Source organism: Malurus melanocephalus, unplaced genomic scaffold (assembly GCF_030028575.1).
Source record: "Malurus melanocephalus ecotype Western Australia unplaced genomic scaffold, MMel_1.1 scaffold_102, whole genome shotgun sequence".
Classification (NCBI taxonomy): Eukaryota; Metazoa; Chordata; class Aves; order Passeriformes; family Maluridae; genus Malurus; species Malurus melanocephalus.
Genome location: NW_026623334.1, coordinates 2,239,744 through 2,263,107, shown reverse-complemented (window position 1 = coordinate 2,263,107; position 23,364 = coordinate 2,239,744). Strand labels below are relative to the sequence as shown.

General features: G+C 41.1%; 1 protein-coding gene across 1 annotated transcript in view; it reads right to left on the bottom strand.

Annotated features, from left to right (window-relative positions):
• Nucleotides 1–200: 200 nt before the first annotated feature.
• GALNT9 (polypeptide N-acetylgalactosaminyltransferase 9) overlaps nt 201–23,364 on the bottom strand; it is a 123,602-nt gene continuing 100,438 nt past the window's right edge. The window contains exons 7-11 of the mRNA XM_057369101.1: nt 15,765–15,950; nt 12,190–12,327; nt 10,152–10,247; nt 2,984–3,151; nt 201–2,385 (exon numbers count right to left, since the gene is read on the bottom strand). Of these exons, the coding sequence (XP_057225084.1) occupies nt 2,239–2,385; nt 2,984–3,151; nt 10,152–10,247; nt 12,190–12,327; nt 15,765–15,950 (735 nt within the window). The 3' untranslated portion in view covers nt 201–2,238. The remainder of the gene's footprint in view (nt 2,386–2,983; nt 3,152–10,151; nt 10,248–12,189; nt 12,328–15,764; nt 15,951–23,364) is intronic.

Below are 23,364 nucleotides of genomic sequence, written 5' to 3'. Positions count from 1 at the left end.
AACTCCACCAGAGCAAACAAAAGGAGAATACAGCTTTCACACGATGTAAAAGGTGAAAATTCTATCTGGAGAAAAGATGAAAACTCACTCCTGCACAAAGCCTTCAACACCTGCTCCATAGATGGCAAAGATAATTTCAAATGGTCTGGTAGGTTAACACAAGGAGGTTAAATGCAGGGCAGCTGTTCTCTGTAAATCTATGTTTAGCTTGAAGTTTCCTACCTTTTCCTACCAGTTTCAGACCTGCAGCAAGGCTTAAGTACTGAGATTGTCCGTGATTTTATACAGTATTGCTTGATTTATTAAAGGAGCTATTCTCCCTGCAGTTCTTATTACACTGTTCAAAAGGCTGTGTTCAACTTACCATAAACACGGAATTTTAAGCATTTTTGTATCTAGAATCTCACCCAGAATTCTTTCTTTGTATGTTCATGTGTCACCTGGGCTCTGTGACATGAATAAAGATCAGCAATTAGCCACAAGTGAACTCCAGGAGAATTGGCTTTATCATGGATCTTGCACACTCCATTTCAAGAATAAAATTGGGGCAAAATATAGTGATATGCTTTCTAGATACTAACCRAGACTTGACAAGAACTGATGGATTTTGCATGTTAAAAGTAAATATTTTATTACATATCATGCCTTTGAAAAATTAACTTTGTTTCCATTCAGTTTTGTTCAGCATGCCTTGAAATAGGAATGGCAAAAGCTATCCAAGGAACAGATCACCAAGATCCACGGTACCACAGTGACTGCAATTACCTATTTTCCTGGCTCAGTAAAACAAAACAATTTTTTAAAATAAGTAAGTGTAAAATATCAAACAGTGAAATTAACAGATACCATCTGTGTCCCTCCTTCAGTGTGATTGAAATCATCTGTACTGAAAAGCTGAGTGCCATGGACCCACATCCAAAACCTGCTGATGACACTGGTCATCAATTTTGACAGCCTTTTGGAAAGACCTTGTCACTGCTCTGTCCATATGCAACAGATCCTGCATGAACCACTGGATACATTATTAAATTCAGGTTCACAAAGAYGCTGCCAATGGGTCAGCTACAGTARAATATTTATATWTCAGAGTATTTATATATGCTCCCTACCCCTTGCTCTAATTTGCCTTCTTATCACTAGGCTTTGAGTTTGTTTTTCAAATGCTGGAAAGACTCTGTTGGTTTGTTCAGGAAATTTGTCTAGACAGTGCTCACAAAGCGTATTTGCTCACATTTGACATTTTCACAGGATGGGGAACAAAATGGAAGATCCAAGTTTTTGAGCTCCACAGATGGAACCTAAGCCAGCCAACCAATTTCCAGAAGTGAGGAGTATCCCTGTTCCAGGCACAGCACAGCAGTGACCTGCAGGACAGGGACACACTCAGGACACAMTCAGGGCTTTGGGGCCAGCGAGGCCTCCTGAAACCCACCCAGCTGCCAGGACATTTACTGCCAAATATCCAAGTGCTAAATTGTGATGCCTTTACAGCCAACAAATGTAAAATGTGGCATTACAACGGAGCATGTGGCTATTTTACCTATTCAACGCTTATTGTGTCTAACTGGAAGAGGTCTCTAAAATGCTGCTTTTTCCAGCAGCTCGAAGGTTGAGAGCCACCTGTAAACATTTGCAGAACAGTCTCTTTCTAGAAACAGAGACTCCTAAGCCACCAACCTTGAAATGTATCATATATTAGAATATATTTCCAGTGTTATTTACAGATCTTCCTGTTTAGTACAACGAACCAGACATGCTGAAAAGGTAGGATTTCTCCAGTCCTCTTTTATACGAAGTACAATAAAAAAGGCACATGATTATTCACYGTAGGAGTTGTGCACCAGTCCAAAACTTAAAGCTGAAAAGCTACCCATCAGAGAACTCTCTTTATGAGGCAGTAGTGGGATGTCTCCTTTGAACTCAGCACAGAAAGATCTGTCAATTCCTCTAGGAGAGCGGAAGGAATCCGCTTTCCTGCTGCGTTCTGATCTTCGCAAGATTTCCAAATCGACACAAAACTCTCGTTAAGCTTCCTACGTCATCTGCCGGAGCAAGGAAGAGTCAAACAGTGTGTGTGTCTGCTTTTCTTTTACTTCTTTCTTTCCTTGGAATGCCCAACRATGGAGGACTCTTGAGAGCCAAGACTTGTTCAAACTAATTTTCTTTAAGACAAATGCCTCGCGAGATATGGCACACTGAGAAATGGACAACAGCAGGAGAGGCAGCTCCGCCYCACAGTCAGTGCCGACCGTGCTTGATCCAGTTTCTAATCATCCATTTCTGCCCCGAGCACCTCTGAACAACTAATCTGAGCCCAAAATTTGCATCCTTCGACATTTCCACTTCTAGACAACGGCCAGTGTCTCTGCTGATGATTGGACCATTCTGGGAAAAAAAAAAAAAGAAAAAAAAGAAAAAAAAAAGAAGGATTAGAGGAAGGAACAAAAAAGGTGAACAGAATAAGAAAAAACCCCCAAGCTAGATCTGTAAATCCCTAGAAAGCACTATAAATAAATATATCAAGTCATGAATTCCCTAGAAATTCTAGAAATTCCTAGGAGAAGTTAGTTAATGCGAAGTACCAAAACAATTCCTTGACAATTGTGTATTTAGAAATTGATGGGAAAATCCCCCCCAAACACTAGGAAATCTCTAAAAAGCACTAGTGAATCCCTACTGAGCTCAAGAAATAGGAAATCCCAGAAAATCTAACAATGCTTTCGAAAGTCTTAAAAATTATTTGAAGACTCCGGATAAAAAATTYGATAAAAGTGCTAGAAAAAATTTTCTAGAAAAGTTCCAGACACAAAACTCCTAGATGCTTCTGGGTAGCGCACAAACCATGGAAAACGTATTTGACTATTTCTGAAAAGCTCTGGATGGGAATTCCTAGTTMAGCCCTCTAAAGACCTCATTTTTGATTTAAAAAAAGAGCATCYAGAGCATCATTTCTCTCTTCAAGGCTTCCTGAGCTCTTCCCCACCTGTGTGAAATCCCAGAACCTCTGYGCTGGCCTCAGGACATCTTCACACTTCTTGAGGGTGGGCGTCCTGCCCTTGCCATCATCCACCAGGCATTTGGAGTCGGGCAGGAAGGCGGTGGAGCCCAGTGGCCCCAACTGCAGGACACCTTCCGAGCTGTAGCGGACGAGCTGGGGGAAAAAAACCAAATTTCTGAGGTGCTGAGGAGTCCTTGGTGCTGCTGCACCTCGGGTCTGGCACACGCTGCTCAAGGGCAAAGCTTGGCAACTTTGCTGGTAAAACCCAGAACACRACATTCCCTTCTCCCAGCGCTCCCCACCCACTAATTCACTGCAAAAAGGGCAATCAGGAAAGTGAAGTAATCAATATGTAAATCGTGCCCACTCAGCAGGAGTTGATTTAACAAGGACACGATGTCAATTTGTCGTGCAGTTTGTTCTTAAGAGCTCTGTTAGAGGCTATTGATAGCAACAAGTCTAATTAGTTTTTGTAAATAAACGTTACTGAAAAAAATCCAGCCATGCAACCAGTATCTAAAAATGTGAGGGGAAAAAAACAAACCATGAGGGAAATGGCAGCAAATTTGCTAACATATGCTTCAGGCCTACATAATAAAGAATGGCACTCTGCTATTTCAGCTTTGTGTGAAGAACATTAAAGCGAAAATGCATGATGCTAATTTGGCAGCGGGCCAATACGTCAAATCAGACTTATCTACTTCTCACTTCTGTGCTTAAACTCAGAGTCATTAAACCAGCATAATATTTTGCCCTTCTTACTCTGAAAGTGCAACACCCCGGTGCCAAAAGGCTGCAGAGTGGAGTCAGCTACGTGGCTGGTGTGTTGTGAGTGTGGATGCTGCAGGGTGAGGATCTGAGCCACCAAAGAAATGCAATTACCACCCAGGAAATTCAATGCCTGTCTGGTCTTATTGCTGTTACATGGCTGAAATTACTTAACAGGAAAGGGAAGGAAGGTCAGAAGTGCCTGACATTTATTGGATGCCACTGACCACTGTGTGAGATATCATTAAGAGTCAATCAAAACCCCTCAAATTAGAGTCTGGCTTTCCACCGCCATCCTTATTAACCTCACAAGAATCAYGCTGTGAATAATCATTTCTTGCTGGTGGTAAAAAGAGCATGGTCTGCTTGCTCCCAGACCAGATGCTCTTTGACATGGTATGTGTTCATTTCCYCACCTGCCACTTCTGTTCAGAGCAGCCACGTGAAGCACAGAGGTGACATCAGAGAGAGCAGAGAGAGAGCCACAAGAGGATGCTCTGGGTATGAACAGTGCCTTTGTCGAGGCATAGAATGTGCACACTAAATCAAGAGACTTCTGGGTTTTTTTTCCTCTCTAAGGTTAGGAGGGACATATGTAAAAGAAGCTCAAGCAAGCAAAGTAGTTMAAAATGTGAATGGACTGCCAGGTCAGACAAATTAACTTTGTTTCTTCACATATAAAGGAGCTGGGGGAAAAAAATCCAAAAYAACCACATTTTCTCTTTTCTTCTTCTTTTTTTAAAATAAAACCTGACTGTATATTTCACACTTCTATTTAATGGGTTCTCAGCAGAGTCCAAATGAACTGCAGATATGGCTGAAACACTGACCAGAAAAATGTATTCATCTTGCAGTTTTATTATCTCACTGTAGTCCCAAAATACCACCCCACAAGCTTGTTGGCTTTGCCTCATGTAGATAATCAGAACCACTGTTTATAATGGGYTCTCTGCTCTGTAGGATAGGATCAATTTTCCCTGTGGTTTGAGATGAGCAGCATTTTCTGCACTGGYATTAAAATGGTCTAAAACATTCTTTGTCATCAGAATCTCAGTAGCCAGAATTGCATGTGCTCTGCATCACCGTGGCCACGCACTTGGGAAAGATTTTGTTATAAAGAAGCCTGTCAAAGCAGAAAGCACCAGTTTAGAAGTGCAAGACACATTAACTCTATTATAAATGATCTCCAGTATTGAAAGTGGCAGTTGTGTTGCAGCTCAACAGGGTCAGGGATGGCTCGGTGCAGGAAACTCTTATCTACACAATCTCCAGACAAATGGAACAGCATGGGCTTAATTTCCTGAATCTGCMCTTTCTGTCAAGTTTTTATGGCTGTTCCAACAGTTGTGAAAACTTAGGCTTATCCTAAAATAAAATAGGATTCTAAAAAAAACTGCATCCACAAAGAATTATCTCAGTTCAGACYGTATTACACAGTAAAGATGTACTGCCTGCTTCTGCAAAATCAGACCAGAAACTAAAGTTCGAGAAACTACTCTATGATTAACATCTCCCTCCAAAGAATTCCTATCTAAACTTCCTAGAGACAACATAAACTATGAAAATAAAACATGCATTAAAATAAGTTGCTTCTTACTACAGACTAGAAAGCAGGAACTGGGATACAGTCATGAAAATTGTACCTTCTCATACTGTTCATACTTGATTTTAGATGTCACTAATATATCCACAAAGAAATAGTCTCTGGATTTGTGTTAGGACTGTGGGCATGATTCATCATGTCAAATCTATTCCTAGTGACAACCAGCCAAAATCAAATTACAAAGATCCCTTTATTAAGAAATATTAAATCCTATTAATTAAAAAGCCCCCTCAAAACTGTGAAGGCTCTGATGGGCTGAGATCCTTAGGTGTCCACATACTCCAATGGCAAGCTGCAGAACAGAGCACTTTGATGTATCACATGGGGATGACCTTCACTCAGATTTCCTCTTTTRTCTGGGAAGAGCTGAAGGATTCACAAAAATGCCACTGAAGCCAAGTGCTCTGTTAAACACTCAAGATCCAATCCTGACACCATCTGCTATACTGATGTAAGAAAGGATAGCTTTCGCTTCAACACCCAGAAATCTGAGCAGAATGCAAAAGATGYCAAAGGTTGTTTATCAAAGCCACCATACCTGGATCAAAATCAGTGAGTGCTGCTGCCTATAGCATGTGATCCTCCAGGAACATCAGTGTGTAAGAAAATGGCAGCTTTTCACTGGAGGATTTCACTTCAAAACCAAATATTCCTGCTAATTTCCAGTCAGGTGAAGAAAAGTACCAAATGACCACAGGTAACTGTTTGTAGGAAACAGTTACAGATGGGCCTGGTAGCTTTCCAAGAGTGAATTTAACCACTCACTCTTGTTCTCCAGGCAGAAGGAAATTTTTAATGRTCCTTCAGTGCTGCAGGTTAAGGCAAGCTGTGAGCTGACACAGGAGCTGAAACAGTGAGTGATGCACGAGTCTCAAACACCCTACATCTCCAGGATATTTGTCACCTCAAGGCAAACAGATCACAAGTTACCAAACTTCCATTTTGCTCCAGAATCCCACTCACTGCTTCCTGCAAGCAGAGAAACTCCCYGTTCATCCCCTCTGCACGCCAATCTGAGCAGCCACAGCTCCACCGAGCAAAATGTTAAATATCTGCCCTCCAGCAACAGTTTAAGCAGAGCCTTTCATCTCCTCTTATTCCATCTGTTTGTGTAGCTGCAGGGCCCGGGGATCTGAACGAGGAGCTCTCCCTCCTTTCTGGCTGCTCTCAATGCAGAGGGAGTTCTCCCTTTCACAGCTGCTCTGCCTCCCATTTCTGTGCAGTGAAAGGGAAGGCAGGAGGGTGGGAAGGAGGCTGTTCTCCATGGCCCTTCTACCCCAAGATGCCATTTCATTAACGTTCCTCTCTTTCTCATACCATATAATCAGCTCCACATCACAGCATTCAAGRCAGACCCCGAGACAGTGAATATTTCCACTGGGGCTGTGTAAKTGCTCTCTCAGATGGTTCAAAACCTGCATCCTAAGAAGCTTTCAGAACAAATTCCACTTTTGGAGGGGTTGTGTCTGTCCTCACAACCCCTCTCTTTTTTTTTTTTTTTTCATTCTTTATCTCATTTTACAACCAAAGGGTATAAAGTAGTGCTATATAACCACTGGGCTTTGCAGGTGATAACCACAGGCAGAGGTAAAGCAGTTCAAGACTCCAAATATATTCCTTTCTTTATGAATTTTCTGCAGCCCTGGACTGTTTCTCCCAGCTGTATTTGGAACTATTTTTTTCCCAGAAAGTCATTACTCTCAAGCTTCAGATCCAATGAACACATGTAAAAAAGACACTACTCTTCTGCTAAAATAGGTTTAGAAATCAGCTCAGAYTGATGCAAAACCCTGTCTGGATATTCCTGGCTGTTAGCTTACAATGACTTAGCTCAAGTCAAACTCATTAAACTAAATTGATGTAAACTCAGGCTAAATGCATTCCAGAGCATCCATAACAGAGCTCGTCCCTGTTTGAATAAAGAAATTTAAAAGCTGATGTCATTACAAAGATGTGATTTATCACAGTGAAAACTGATCTTGAAATGCACACAGGGAAAGGCATTTTGTTCACRAAACAGTCACTGTGGAGAGGTTTTATTTTGCCACTGTAACGCAGGGCAACAACATCCAAGGGAAAGAGAAGGGTAAAAAATAGAGAAAAAGAACATTTCATCACAGATGAGCAGTAATCTTATTCCTAACTCAGCTTTCTTTAAACACCTGCCTGGCTTTGGTGGTTTCAGAGGAACCATGAGTACACTAAAATCACTGGTAATCTTGTCAGAAATGAAGAGTATGAAAAACAAACAAGGCTGTAGCTGGATAGGGAGAGGCTTTCACATTGCTAGGACACATGAACACCAGTGATAACCCAACAGGGGAAAGTGAGTTCCATATTCATATTAATTTATATTCAGCAGGCATGTACAAATAACCCAAATCTCGGCTCAGTAGGGGTATTTTATGTCCTATGCCTGAGATGAAAAATGTCAGAAATGGAAAGCTAAATGCAGCAGACAACTATGCTCACCCAGGCTGATTAGAAGAGGGGCTTTAAAAATGTTTATTTAATATATTAAAACGCTCCCTGTCAACACCTTTCATGCTATGTGCTTGAATATCCTTGATTAGGGTTTGTGCAGCTGTGGTTCTCACACTGAATTAATTTTGTAAATTGTGGTGAGATGATAGAAGTTTTCCAGCTGTGTAATCATTAATTAACTTGGCTGCATTTGAGTGGCTCCAACTCATGCTTGTCTGTGAAATACACAACTTAGATAAAACATCACCTCTGCCTTCACTTGGTGTTTCTTGCAGAATGAAATCTCTTTTCCTGTTTTKTGTTGGTTTGTTTGTTTTGAAGGAGAATGGAAAATGCTGYGGAATGATTTGACAGATGAACTTTTTGCCTTTCCCACACTTTGATAATTCTTAGACACAGGGAATGGATCTTAAGGGTTTGGGAAGAGTGACTTTTTCTTTTTATGTGTTTATGCAGTGCTACTAACAAAAGGGCTCTAGCTTGTGGCTGCAATATGAAATCTAAAATCAACTTTCAGGCTTTTCCAGAAAATTCACATATACAGGACACTGAAAACCTGCAGGAGAGGCAATTTAACTGGTCACTACCCACCGTCAATTTCTTAGGCAGTAAATACTTTGGGTATTTCTGAAGAATACTGTGAAGTATCAAATTTCTTTAAAAAGGAAAATGTCTGGGTATTTTTGTGCACTCTTCTTGTATTAGGGTAAGTAACTTAATGAAGAGTTTGGTGCAAGTGTGTAGGGCAATTTAAAAAATACATGTGTCATACTGTACAATGTGCTCTTTATTTGTTACAGAAAATTCTTTGCCAAAACCAGAATTACCTGAGGCCAGTGTTATTTCACCATGTGATATAAACCCAACTGCCCAGGGCTTGCTGCAGGAAATGGAATATCAGACTCAGCAGCAGGGTTTGGGATGATGGGAATGTACCTGTATTGTCCCACTGGCACTGGGTCAGAGCTGGTTGCTAAAAGATGAGCTACTTTTTACCCTCATGTTAGGCAGGAGAAACTGAACATACTGTACAAAAGAAATTTGCTGTAATCTCTGSCCTCATCTATTTCCTCCTASAAGTCAATGCATATTCTATGAAGCRGGAATCATGGAGGGAAACAAGCAGGTTAAGGACTTAAATTGCAAAATAAATGAGAGGCTGAACCATTTATTTCATTACTGTCCTAAGTGCTAGCACACTGATAGAGATTAGATGTTGCTAAGGGACTTTCTGGAAGGACTTAAATTTGCAACTTTCTGTTCAGATTAGAATGGAGTAAGAGCTCTGAGCGCCTTGACATCTTTAACAAGAGHCTTCTTGAAAAGCTAATTTACATCTAATTAAGCAATGCTGTTTTGTTACCTTATTCAAAGGCTGCTCCTTCCACCTCCASTAGGAGAGTGTCAGTCAAACACTCCATAATGATCCTGCCAAAGGTGGACATTATGCCAGCAGGAATTACTGTCTGTCTCACTTTGCCTCCACGGTGATGCACGAGCCAGGGCTCCCAATCAATACCTCTATGACTGAACCTCAGATAATGGTTAAGCCTGATAAGGTCAGAGTTTATTTACACAYGAGAATGTTCATTAACATAGTTTTGATTCAGATGCTACTTCAAAAGAAACTAGAATTACATTTCAGAAGAAGCTCAAGTTCTGGATTTAAATAATATCCAGTTCGTATTTAAAAAACAAGTAGTGTCACTATGAGCATGGAAAGAAGAAATGTAATTTAAAAATCTTCAGACATCTTTAAGAAAATAATATGCACAGGGACTGACAAAAAAAAATCCTCTGTTTTAAAAAAGTCTTAACTTAGAGGATATTCTTAATTCCCTTTGAAGCTGATGTCAAATATGTGCTTAACTTTTWGCCTGCTTGGGGAATCAAATCAGCAGCTTGCTAAATAATTTCTGTCCAGGAGCCTGTTGGACCAAGGAAGAGTTAAATTAAAGAGGTACCATGAAAAAGTCACGTCATAACAAGAAGAACTGCTCATTCACACTAATTTAGACCACCTAAATGAATTAATCTTCAGTGGATCACTATTATTTAAACAAAACAATGTGATTTTTCTGTTTTCCCATCTGGCAACTTGAAAGTATAGATTCACATGCTGGGAAAAGGCCCCCAACAAGACTGGAGTAAAGTCAGACATTTGCCTTTGCAACTCAGGAATTATACTGCCAAACTCAACCCAAATACACCAAATTATGCTTTATTTCTTCTGGAAGTTCTTTAAGTTAAAGAGTTCTCAATCATTTTGGGTTTTTCACCATCAGTTATGGGACTTACCTGGGAGGACATCCCATGGCATGGATAAAGGATGGCTTTGTCATCCTCTTCGGCCCCCTGGTCCAAGCAGTAGCCACTGGCTTTGCTGTTACGCACCTGAAACCAGATCAGAACACAAACTGTTGGAAATTAATCCCTGTTTCAGTCCAGTCCAGCTAAACCTCAGCTGTGCTACAGCTCTAGAAACAAGTACCACATAAAACTGCTCTTTGAGAGGCACATGCTTATCCTTCAGCCATGACAGCATGCCAGCAGAAATCTGCTCCAGGAAAAGATATTATTTGGACAATCTGCTGTCTTTACAGACCTTGGGTCAGTTATATTTTCAACCATTACTCAAAGATCAGAACTTCATAAAATTCACCCTAAGAAACCCAGGCCAAATTTTGTTCCAAATTGCCATTTTGCAAACATAAATTTTGACCCTGTATGTTGAGAATGTGGATTTACATACAGCATAGGAGGTACCCAGGACTGGTGTTGGACGTGACATGCTTTTATTTCATCCTATTGCTGATATAAACCCAGAAAAGCACGTGAAAAATGGTTATTTAAACTGAAAATATAGGACATTGTTGTGTACAGAAGTGACATAAAGCACATTGTATGAAAGAGCACAGATTCAGAGATCCAAGGAACTAAAAAATTCCTACGCCTCCCCAGAGGAAAAGAATTTACAAGTCTTTAAAAACTGGGATGGAGCTCTTGTGAAAACCTAGGCCTTTCTCTGGAGGCTGGAAGATTACACACATATTTTGGACATAGAAGGATTTTAGAGCTATCATAAACAAGAAGTTATTTAGACAGACACTTTGAAAGACTCAACAGGTCAGTTTTGGTTTAGACTGTGAAGTGCCTGTCTGGCCACCCCCATAATATAGAAACAGCTGCTGCACAGGGTGTCAGAAAAAAATCAGTAGATAATCCTTCATATTAYAGTGTACAAGCACAACAGGGAATCCAATTGGATAAGGGGGTTCACCAACAACTAAGTTTCAGAAGGTTTATTTTATGGCTTACGTGCTATAAAGGCTAAAGGAGATGAAGACAGCTTTATGAGATGGCTTTAAAAAAATGTGAATTGAGTCACTAGGAAATATATTTTTAGTACAGTTTCAATCTGTTTCACATCTACTCAATACATTTATTTTCCTTGAAACTCACAAAAATCCAGGCAATTTTTCCTGCAGGAAAATAACCAGAAGAGAAAGGATTTAATAACAAGACTGGTGTAATTTAGGATGAAGCCTAAAGTAAGACTGAAAGGGACTTAGGCTGGTTTATACCTGTTAAATAGCTTGTGTAGCTCTATTTTATTAAAACTGTTGAAGAATTAGCAATTTGCATCACTAAACTTGCTGTTTCACTCAAGAACCTCCTCTGTGACAGSTCAAGAGGAACAAGCTTTGTTTTAGAGCCCAGCTTGCTCACAGTCTGGTATAACTGACACAACATTGGCACTTCTGCCAAAGTTCTTCTCTGTTAATGGCCTTCTCAGGGCTGACAGACACCGCCAGCTCCTGCTGAATTTACTCAATGTCTTTTCTCAGCTCCTGATGGGGATACTTATGTTAGCATGCAAAGTGGTATTATGCAATAAAACTTGCACTTCGTATCAATGTCTTAAGTGTCTGGCTTATTTTTATGTGAAGTCAATCAAATGGAACAGAAAGGAACAGTGTCCATTTAGTTGTCTTGTGGGAAAAATATACTGCCTTTGGATTTAACTGCAGTTCATGTAGACAATTAATTTAGCTCTCACAACCAAAAAACGGATGTTTTCTTCATGGTGCCTGTGGCATCTTATTTGGGAAAATGACTGCCTCAATCTTGTATCTCTGATATAAAATTCTGATTTTGAAATGAGAGCCAAGGAGGCTGCACGTCATTGTCAGCGAGGGTGGCCTCCTCTGCTGCACTCCAATGGAAGGAATGGGGCTTCTCAAAGTGTTGATTAAAAGGAGGGGAGGGCATTTTTGTTGCCTCTGCTGATTTGATACCCAGCACAGAAAGGAGATGAGTTTCCAGAGCCCCGTACCTCTCCGTAAGTGACCGTGTTGTTGTAAACCCTCATTTCAGGGTACACGTTCTCCAAGTACCACTTAAAGCTCCGGCACTGCAGGCGCTGCCGCAGCGCAATTCGTTCAGAAACGTCTCCAAAGTCAACTCCGGGGTTCTGCAAAACAGAAAAAGGATAAAGAAATCTCACTGCACTGACTTTATGGCTGCTTTCATTACCCAAAACAAACTGGAGTTCATTTTGTACACCAAGCTGCATTTCTCTCTCTTCCTTCTCTTTGATGAGCTGCTACTTATACAAAACAGCTGCTGTGCAGYGCAGACAATAAATATTAATGAAAGCCAGTGGAAAAAGAAGCATAAARAACAAGCAAAAACCAAACATAAATCAAAATAATAAGAATACAATAAGAATGTTGTTACTTACAGCAGTTCTAAGCGTTTGCAATCAATCCTGAAGCCTTTGCTTTCAGATTCATTTGGAATTTAGGCAGTAATTCTGGTSTAAAATATGGCAGCTTGGTCATGTTTTACTCTAGTAACTGATTTGGGTATTCAATAATGTAAGTGATGTCAGAACAGACCTGTTAAAACTTCAAAGCAGAACTGCTCAAAAAGTCATTAAGCTCCACTAAGCATTCACACAGACCAGCAGTCAGTTTTCACTAGAGCTGGAGCTCATTTGCAGACTCGAGCCATAGAATGCAGTTAAACTCAAAACCTTTATCATTCTACTTCAGAATTTAATTCATGTTTAAATACAAACCCCATGAAAGTCACAACTGGAAGATCCAAGTTCATCTGACCAAAGCCAGCCATTTAAAGCTGCTGGGTCCCGAGTTAGAGTCTGTTGATTTAAAGTGTTATAAATCATCCCAGTTCAACATTAAGACAGTAAGAACTACCTCATCCAAAACCCTTTTCCGACACTGTATTAATCAAATGGACTGAAACTGGGGAGTTTTGCATGACATCTYTCCCAAGTTCCTTGTGCTTTTCCTCCAGAAGGATATCTGTACATTTTACAGATTGTTTCTAACTCAGGGTTACAAGACAGCAGCAAATCTTAGCTCAGGGTTTATTAAATCCCCAACAGATGCCTGGCTTTCAAGAGAGAATACAAGTGTAATACTGAACAGGTTTTTCTATTTGCCACATAAAGAGTTTGCTGTGCTCACTGCTGCTTGCTGATGCACGTTCTGTCAGGAGCCCTCAGTGCAGCATCCATTCAAATGAATGTTAATTTACGCAGTACTTGAGGCTGCGTGCAAGGAGAGCAATCCTCTGAGGCACTCGGTGCAATAAATCATTCAATGGAAGATTCCTTTATCACTAAAATTGTCGAGGAATGAATCATAAGTGGGGACATAACCAGKATTTGGTTAACTAAAATAAAGCCCTGCTGACCTGCTGATGGAGGTTATAGGAACAGGATCTGGCAGATGTGCCCAAAACCATCTGCTGATCCAGAGACACTTTGTGCTCACATTCCCAATAACCTGTGAGTGAGTGAGTGTGAAAAAGATGGTGGGAGTTACCAAGGAGTTAATTTGGATCGATTTTGTGATATGGGACAATAAACATTTGACTTGCCTCTCTCCTGCCCTAAAATGAGTCAACACCGTGCCCTTTTTGTGTTTTTCTTTCTTCTTTTTTCTCTTTCCGCAGATCATGAGAGCAGCGAATTGAGCAGCTCTGAAAATGCTGTGCTCACCCTCTGTGCCAGCTGCAGCCAGCATGGCCAGGTTACAGTGTGATGGTACAAGAATKAGGTGCCCAYGGGATTTAYTTTGTRGATATATCCTTTTTATCCAGCCAGSAAGRTTTCTAGCTCTCCTGCAGAAGGTTTTTCTGATGGTTTTCACCAGTACAGTCATCTGCATTGAATACTACAATGAAAAACATMATGAACATGAACATCAGCTTCCTTTTCCTGAGAGCTAATAGTCTCATTTTTATGATGCACATTTTATCAATCAATCAATTTATTTTATGGGAAGAAAATTTTAATGTTCAGTACTTCTGTTGATTTTATGTCTTTCATTGTAGATGTGCCTGGGTTTTTTTTAAAGCTCTGCTGTATAGCTCAGTGCAGAAAACTGCATCAATAAGTAATCTCAGAGAGATTAAAGGAAATCATGTTTTGGTGTAAATGCTTATTTAAGTATCATCTTTTCTGGAGATTCATTTGCGGATGTCATCAAGTGAGCAAATTTACAGAGGTTAGCTTTTTTTCTCCTATTTGAAAACCAGCCATTTAGCATGTGTTTTTTATGTGTGCAGACAGGGCCAAAATGCCCCAAAAATCTTAAATGGACACTGCTCTGTCTTCCTCCTCCTGTCACAGAAACCTTGTGTGGAAAAAGTTATGCAGTGCTGCCTTTTGTTAAGGCAAAACAATCYTCTGCAATTACCTCTAGTGCCAAAAGAAGTCACCAGAACACATCTCAGAGACCTTGCACAGTGTCCAATGCTGAGTAGCAGTGAGTGAATTTGAGAATATCTGACATATTCAGACATCACACGGAAAAGGAGGAAACATTGCTCCTCTAGGAACGTGTATTTTAAAAACCGTGTATTTTTAAAAACTACTTTAAGAAGAGGAATGAACAAAAATGAGGTTTCACATATTAACTAGGTATCAAAGCATGTTTAAGATGTTTAGGACAGACTAAATCTAATGGAGCCTTTGACAAGACTCCCATGACTTTGATGAACTCCAGGGCACAACTGAATATTCCCAGACACCTCTGGGTTTGCTTATTTTCCTGTTCTGACAGGAACATTCCTGTTCCTATTTGATTCAATCAGCTCTGGGCAAGCCCCTGCCATAAGGGTTAACTAAACCATCATTACCAACAGATCAGTGTGTGTTACCCCTCAGCTGCTCTCCCTGGGCCCTTTCACATGAATAATTTGGATGCAAACACAGCTAAGGAACRCAGCACCAACCAGCTTCCACCTGGCTGGGATGTAACAACTCCTCTCTGCAAGAATTACACTCAGTGCAGATGTAGAATGTGATATACTCACAGAAGAAAGTGATAAACTGAACCTACAGTTTATCTAATATTTATAGGACATGGATTCCTAGAGGGCCCCAAACGCCATCTACAATTCGTATGCGCAGCGAGGAGCGGAGAGGGCCCACATTGCACCTCTCAGCCTGTGGACAATAAAGCTATTTAATGTGGGATTCTTTTACTGCACACTTTGTTTTTTATGCTGCTGAGGCCTATTGAGTCTCACAACAAACACTGATATTTATTTATGGACATTTCTGCCGTCCCCACCATCGCAGCGTGYGAACACCTCCGAGTTTAACGGCGCCCCAAATTAACAACTTCTGGGGGAGCACATAAACCTGAGACATTTCGCTCTGGTTAAATTATAAATCTGTGTCTCTGCACACAACAATCTGGACTGAGAGCACKACTAAACTTAGACTGAGGGATGAGTTCTCATGGCAGAACTCCCCACACTGAGCTTTCCTTGAGCTGTGCCCACTGTGCACGGTACTAACACCCTTCACCTCAAATTAGGAACATCCCTGTGTTCGTGCCATGCTCAGGACACGCTGTGACCCACACTCACCGCCATGGGGATGTTCCAGGCCATGTAAACRTGAGATTTGAAGTCGTCCATCCAGACCTCGGCGGCGCGCAGGGCGTTGCGCTTTGCATAGTAATCGATGTCGTTGTTGTAGGGTTTCTTGGTGCGCTCGATGTGCGCCACGCGGGAGCAGGGCAGCACCTCCATGCTGCCCCCGCACTGCCACACCTGGGGGAGACACACACAACACATATTTCACCTCTTTTTCACCTCTGGAGGCAATACAAATGCTTCTTTTCAGATGTTGTGTGCTGTCGAACAGCTCAAAACCATCACCCAGCTTCCCTCTCTCTGCACATTGCAGGTGACTCTATCCCCCAATTTCTCTCTTGTGCACATTGCAGGTCACTCTATCACCCAATTTCTCTCTTGTGCACATTACAAGGGACTCTATCACCCAATTTCCTTCTCTCTGCACATTACAGGTAACTCTATCACCCAATTTCCCTCTCTCTGCACATTGCAGGTGACTCTGAGGTGAATGCCTAACTCTGTTAGGTACAGAAGTTTATAAGCCATAAATACACAAGTCCTTCACCAAAACATCACCRTTTTTAGGACCATTAGGCAGAGAAMAGATTGTGAGGTGGTAACYTCTGCCATGGATGTTGTTTTAACCTAGTGCTTGTTGCTGAAACTTCAGCAGAAATCAGCTGTGTCATCTGTCTGTGTTTGASACAGGAATGGGGTGCTGGAGAGGGMTCTGAGGTCACCCCAGAGCCTTCTTTTCTCCAGACTAAACATCTCCAACTCTCTCAGACTGCTGCCACGGGAGAGGTGCTCCAGACCTCTCATCATCTTCTCTCTCTGTCCCTGAGCTGGTGGAGAGGAATAAAAGGAGCTGAGTGGAGATGGTATCACCATCCTGCCCAGACACCACTGTGCAATTTCCACCCTGTTGATTATTTACTGTCTGAACTCCAGGGCAGGGAGCAACGAGGACTTGTCCCTTTGCACCAGTGAGATCTGGAGTGATGCAGAGTGAGGGAGGCTTATRGATTCAGCTCCCTCAGGTCTGCAACTACTAGAGGAATCTAGCTGAAGTAAATAAAAGTTATTAAAATAYAAGCAATAATTCAGTGCTCTCCAAGGTTGCTTTTTACTGAGAAYAAAAGCACATTTCCRTACAAGATGTATTCCAGAATTATAYGGGGGCAGTTCTCCACCTAACCTGCCTTCTCAAGGACAAAGATAAACTGCTTGGAAAGTGGCAAATAAAATTTTCTCTCCTTCGGCTTTTTTATATWTTTTTTTTAATATTTTGTTAGGTAATATTTACTTGCTGCTTTCCAAACAGTTCAGTAGTAAATCACTGGCCACTGGAATTTACATTTGATAAATGGAATACCCTGAAAAACACACTGCTCATAAATTTGGACTGACATGTGCTGAGGGTTTCCAGTGTAAAGGGGAAATGCTAAAAAAMCCCAAACAACAACAAAGGAATTAATTGATTTTCCCGATCAGAAGGAGAAATGAGCAGTACACTTTGCTATACTGCTATTTGCCCAACCCAGCCTGGAAKTCAGCTATTTAATGCACAGCACATTTTTCTTTCCATTGATATGGCTAATGACCTTGCAACTCTTATTTATATATTTTGGTACCAAGGGCAAATACATTATCTGAGTGACAGATTTATTTCCTTTGAATGCCAGCGCTCACACGAACCTGAAAAGGAAAAGGTACTAAACTGTGACATTAAAGAAAACAGTTTAGCTCATCTGTAAATTCAACACAAAGAGTTATTTATCAGTGATAGATTCTGCACAGATGAAATCCACAGGGAACACAGACACCTGGCTTGGAAGGAAACTGCAAAAAAAAGAAGGAAGGAAGGAAGGAAGGAAGGAAGGAAGGAAGGAAGGAAGGAAGGAAGGAAGGAAGGAAGGAAGGAAGGAAGGAAGGAAGGAAGNAGGAAGGAAGGAAGGAAGGAAGGAAGGAAGGAAGGAAGGAAGGAAGGAAGGAAGGAAGGAAGGAAGGAAGGAAGGAAGGAAGGAAGGAAATAGAAGGAAGGAAGGAAGGAAATAGAAGGAAGGAAATAAATTTTTCTTCCTTAGAAGATGTTAAAATGTTGTTTTTTTTTTTTTTGGAATATGTGACTTTTAACACCAGCAGAGGATGTTTCCCCAGATAAAGATGGGATTTCCATTCCCAGAGAAAGAGAACTGGATGTAGAGCACAGGGGGCAAGGAGTYAGTTGTGTACCACCAGGTTTCCATCATTGTTTCTCCACATCCCAGACAAATGTCACACCTGATTAAGTGTGGGTCATTTCTCTCCAGGCCAGACAAGCTCTCCTGTTTCACTTCAGAAAGATTTGTTGCTGTTCAGTGGAGCACAGAGGTGTCTCTGTATCCCCACACACACACGGCTGAAGATATTTTCTCCTTCCCTTCCAGCCCAATAATCACTTCAACTGACACTAAATGGAAGTTTCAGTAGTGCAATCAAATATGTGCATCCAAAACTGGGCARGATCCCAGGAGTTAAGGGCCATCGTGTGAGATTTGGATGAATACTCCAGACTTGTGCTCGAAGGAGGAGGATGAGAGGCTCAGCAGCACCTTCTCCCCTCTGGACACAGAGATGAAGGGCACATGTGATGCAGAAAACCATTGCCTGTGTGCTGCTGACAAAGGGTGAGGAATGAGGGAARTTTTACTAAGTCAGGTGAGAGAGAGGGGAGACAGCAGCTGATCCTGGAATGGGTAGATTCTCCTCCTCTTTTCGTTCTCAAAACTGTACTTAATGACCCATTTTAACAGCAGCAGACAACACATTTCTTTCCTCATCAAACTATGAAATTATGCCAGGAAAATAATTACATGCCTCTGTAAAGCATTTATCAAGCAGGATCCTTAAAGTACCTTACTGGGAAAGGGAACTATTTCTAACTGAGAGTAAAATGATGCCTGAGGCCTTCTGAGGCGACACAATTTCAGGCAATCAGAGAAAACTGACTTCCTTATCCATCACTAATCTTCTGGGATAACAACACATTTCCAGGCCAAGTTATTCCTCTCATATGGAGCTGCCAACATTAAATGTGTGTCTCAAGGTTCATTTACTGAGAAGGTGGAGGTGTTACAGTCTCTGAGCTTCTGCCCACTGAAAATCCCACTCCGCCTTCTTTTTCACCACGGAAAGACAAATCCCTTTGAGATAAATTTTTTTTTTCTGCCTTCCCAGCATGCAGTCATCAAACCTGTACTGTGGGGCAGSAGCCCAGGCTCCATGGAAGGCCAGGAGCAGCAGCAAAAGTGCTGTGTGTTCTCCTTGACTCAGCCCAGGGACTCTGCTYTGCCTCTGTGAGCATCACACCGTGCAACGTTTTAAGACATGATCAAGTAATTCCAAGAGACACTCAATTTATTTGCTAATTGTAGCTAATTTCTAATTTCAGCACTGCTCTTTAGGCTGCTATAAACAAAATTGATAGCAATTTAAATGTTACCATAGCCGCGTTACCTTAGCATTTTTACTGCTAATTATCTCAATCAACTTTTCTATAAACAGACATATTAAGTATTGAGAAGAACAAGCACCCACATCAGGAGTAAATTACAAACTGAGTGGTAATGTTTGTGGCTTGCACTGGAATGATTTAGTGACACTAATTGGTAGCTATTCCTGTACACCTGAGGTGTGGCTGTCCTACAGGAAAATGTTTATTTATGCAGAAGCCAGCTGGACATCACATTTCATGCATCAGAGAAAATCTGAGATGGAAGTGTCTTGTTTGCTGTGGCCTCAACTGTGCATCAGCAAAGTTCTCCGAAGGCAGGTTGGGGACATTATTTAGAAAGGCAAATAAGGTTTGCCAAGCTTTAATTCTTGCCAAACAAGAACAAATTTTCCCAGGAAACGCATTTTCCCACAAGTACTTTCTGCTGAAGGTCAAAACTACCATCTTTATCAGGATTTAAAAAAAATAATTGAAGGTAAAAAGTGTTAAAAAAGCCTGGACACCATTGAGCAGGAAGCAGAGCTGGCCAGACTGCTGGGTTAATCAATTCCTAAATCTTGGCAATACATATAGAGGGAACATTGCTGAYGTGGTCTCCTGCTCTGCAGGTGAGACCTGTTCCCAACAGCATCGTGTCCTTTAGAGCAAATGTCAGAGCTCAGAAATATCCTGGGATTTAATATTTGCTATTTTTAGTCTTTTTAATATTATTTCTGGGATCTGATATTTGCCATTGGCAAGAGAGAGGCTGCAGCTCCCAAGAGGCTCTCACTGAYTACAGGGAGGGCTCTTCCCTCTCCATGGATTTGGTGCTCTGTAAATTGAATATCACTTTATTTTGTACACTGAAGTGACTGCACAGGGTTATTTCATTTGGTGCAGATGATCTCACTAAAAGCAAAATCAATAGGTAGAAATAAAAATGGCATCAGTAGGAAGGAGAAGCTGGGGAGGCAGTTTTAACTTTGAAAACTTAGACGGGAAGTAAAGATTGTGATCCTTAAGAACTTTGTACCTTGCTGTGAATTTTGCAGTTTAAACACCCTGGTGCTCAGTGAGAGAGAAAAAGAAAAGTCTCAGAGTCTCTGTTAGAATTTTTTTTTCTCATCAAATACCCCTTTGATTTAAGCAGCTGGAGAGATGAGGTATCCCAGAACATGTAATAGTGGAAAGGAGACTTCAGTRTACGTGGRWTTTGCTTCCAAATAATCAYCCTTTGCKAACACTTTCATACCCTGTTAATGGWCACASCAATTCCATCCATCCCTCTAAACATCACAAATTTATGAAGGACAAATCAACTCCAATGGAGAGYGACCCAAGAATTTCCAACGTGTTGGTCTCCACCTCTTTTAAAACCTGCTGACTTTTCCAGGAGAGCTGGGGTTAGTTGAGCTCCTCTAATAATATAGAATATTGAGCAATTAATGCAATTTTCAGCACCCTGAGGCAATTTTAGTACCTTTGAGCCCATTTTTCACAATCAGCAATCTCTCTGCACAACATGCACGGGCCATTGTGGACATTCCTGTGGTCCTTTCCCGAGAGGAATAATCACAATTTGCATCTTCCAGCAGTGAGAAAATGGAATGAGCCAGCTTCAAAACACACACATGGCAGCARGATCCCTCATTTCTGATCCACCCAGCACAAGATGACATCTGTCCCTCRTGTCACAGCCCTGCCAGCAGCAGAACTTCAGACAGGGATGTTGAGCACATCCTAAAACAAAACCCCAGTGCAGGAACAGGGCTCTGATGTTTTATGGAGCAGCTCTGAACTCCACCTGAGCAACGCTTCACAGGAGCAGCCTTTTGGATTTCAACCTTTCTTTTCTGAGTGAAGGCAACAGAAGAGATGGAGGAGTTTTTAAAGCAGCTCAGATATCCCTGTTTTATGATATTCCAGCGTGGGAATTTTTAAAAGTCAGGGGTCTCAGGTTTTCTTTGATTTTCAAGGCAAAGCCTACCAGAAACGGATGTCTTCTAGACTGCCTACACACACCTACTGCAGGACTGGAAAAGATTTTTCTATGATGAAAGAATTTTCACATGTTTCAGAAATTTTGTTGACCTAAATTTTCAAGAAACACATCGATTTTAAGTGTTTTCACTAACTGAAACACAAGCTCTTTGCTACCTMCACCTGTGTTCCCCACAAATGTTTTTCTGAAACTGAGTGATGATTTTCAGAAGATCTGTTTGCTGCTAGAAGCTTTTTAGATGTAAGATTATATATATATTTCAATCAGAAAGGTCAGTTTAAACTGAAAACACAAACCTTTCTTGTAAAAATATGACATTACAATGTTTATTTGCTTTTGTTTAGTAATTTTGCCAAAGCACAGAGTGTTTGACAAAATTTTTTTCAATTTATCAGCTGGAAAAGCCTCAAAAGCTTGCCCATCAAATTCTAAGGAGTCCAGTGGGCTTTCAGACCATCTCAGAGTGCACATGGCCTGMAGATAAAGCTGCCTTAAATCACTGTGACAGACCCTCCAGATGATGGGATGTGACACAGGGATCAAATCGTGCTTCCTCGAGGTGACAAAAGTCTGATTTCTGACAGAAGTTGCAATACCTGAAGGACAGGGGGACGTACAGCCCAGGCTGTAAATTCACAGCAGCAGCCACCACTGAGCCCTTTCAACCACAGTGTAAAAAATAAAATCCACAGGTACTGCAGGTACATGGAAATTCCTACTCTGGTGAAGTCAAACACAAAGTTAACCCTTAATTCTTAAAAACYTGCACAGGAGGATGATGCTGTAGTTTCAGTCTCTCTCTCCAATCAGCCATGAACCAACAAGTTCTAAAGCAGAAGCAATTCTTCAAAGTGTATTTGCATTATGACAATAAAATCCTTTCCCATCTGAAACACAGGAGCTCTGTACTTATCCTCCAGCCCTTAAGGGATGTGGCAACTCTTCCAGTGCCCACACTAGAAACAAAAAATTAACAGGAATACGACACACTTAGGGTTCTTGCATCCCTGATATTGACAATTTACGTAATTCACTGAAAKCTGATTTTTCAAAGTAATTTGTAGCCTGACATTTTCTTGTTTTCTAATGGAGTTTTATGGGTATTCTCTGTTCCACGCATTCTCAGAGCTGCCTGGAGAGTCATATTTAATCAGCTGTGCTAGATAAAGTGCTCTCTCTCTGTTTTTCACTTCACATAGGAAGCTGGGGAGCTGTCACAATCAAACACATCATATGGAAAAATTAATCACATGGTTTCGTTTTGTTCACCAACTGCATTTTTATCATCATCTTTAAAGGCAGCCATAATTATGGTTTAAAAACAGTCCCAACTGTCATTTCTCAAAATAGCCTGTGCTATTTAATGGTGCACTTATGGAGCAAAAATTTTTCCACGCTGGGAGAAACCAGCTCACATCAGAGAGACTTCTAGCTGCCAGAAAGAGACTTGAAAAAAGGAAGAAATCACATCTCAAGATCTTTGGTTTGTCAGAGGTTTCAGAATAAACTCCTCACCTATGCTTTCAAATTACAGGGCCCAAAAGGGTCCAGGACAGATCCTGGCCTTGGCTTTGTGACAATTTTTCCTTTTTTTGCTCTTAACTCCTGCTCAAAGTGTTTTGCAGATAATCTGCTCACAGCAGATAAAGAGGGAGTGTGACAAAACATAAAAGCTAATTCGGTTATAAGGAATCTTTTTATCCCGAGTGTGTCCATACCCACCCCCTACTCTCGCTGCCCTGGAAGGCTGGGAGCACACTGCAGTGTTTGTGGAATAAGGATTTTGGAGGGGTGAATTTCTCTTAGGGCTCTCCCCATGTTTTTTATTCCTGGCTCAAACAGCAAGAACTTAATTTGAAGAGAGAAGCAGAGATATGGATGACAGAGGTACCCACACAAGTCTTCATGATATGTTTGGCTCTACTATCATTGCTTTATGGTTTTTCTTTTTATCAATATTTCAGTTGTTCCAGCGAGGAATACTTGGAAGCTTGCTGCTTTTCCCAGAACTGTTACAACAGAGTTCAAGGGTGTGCTGTTAGACCCTTCTGAAGAGTTACTTAATGTGAATTTCATGGCAGACTCAAAATGATACCTTTTCTTTCTAGAAAAGTAAACAAATTTTTTTT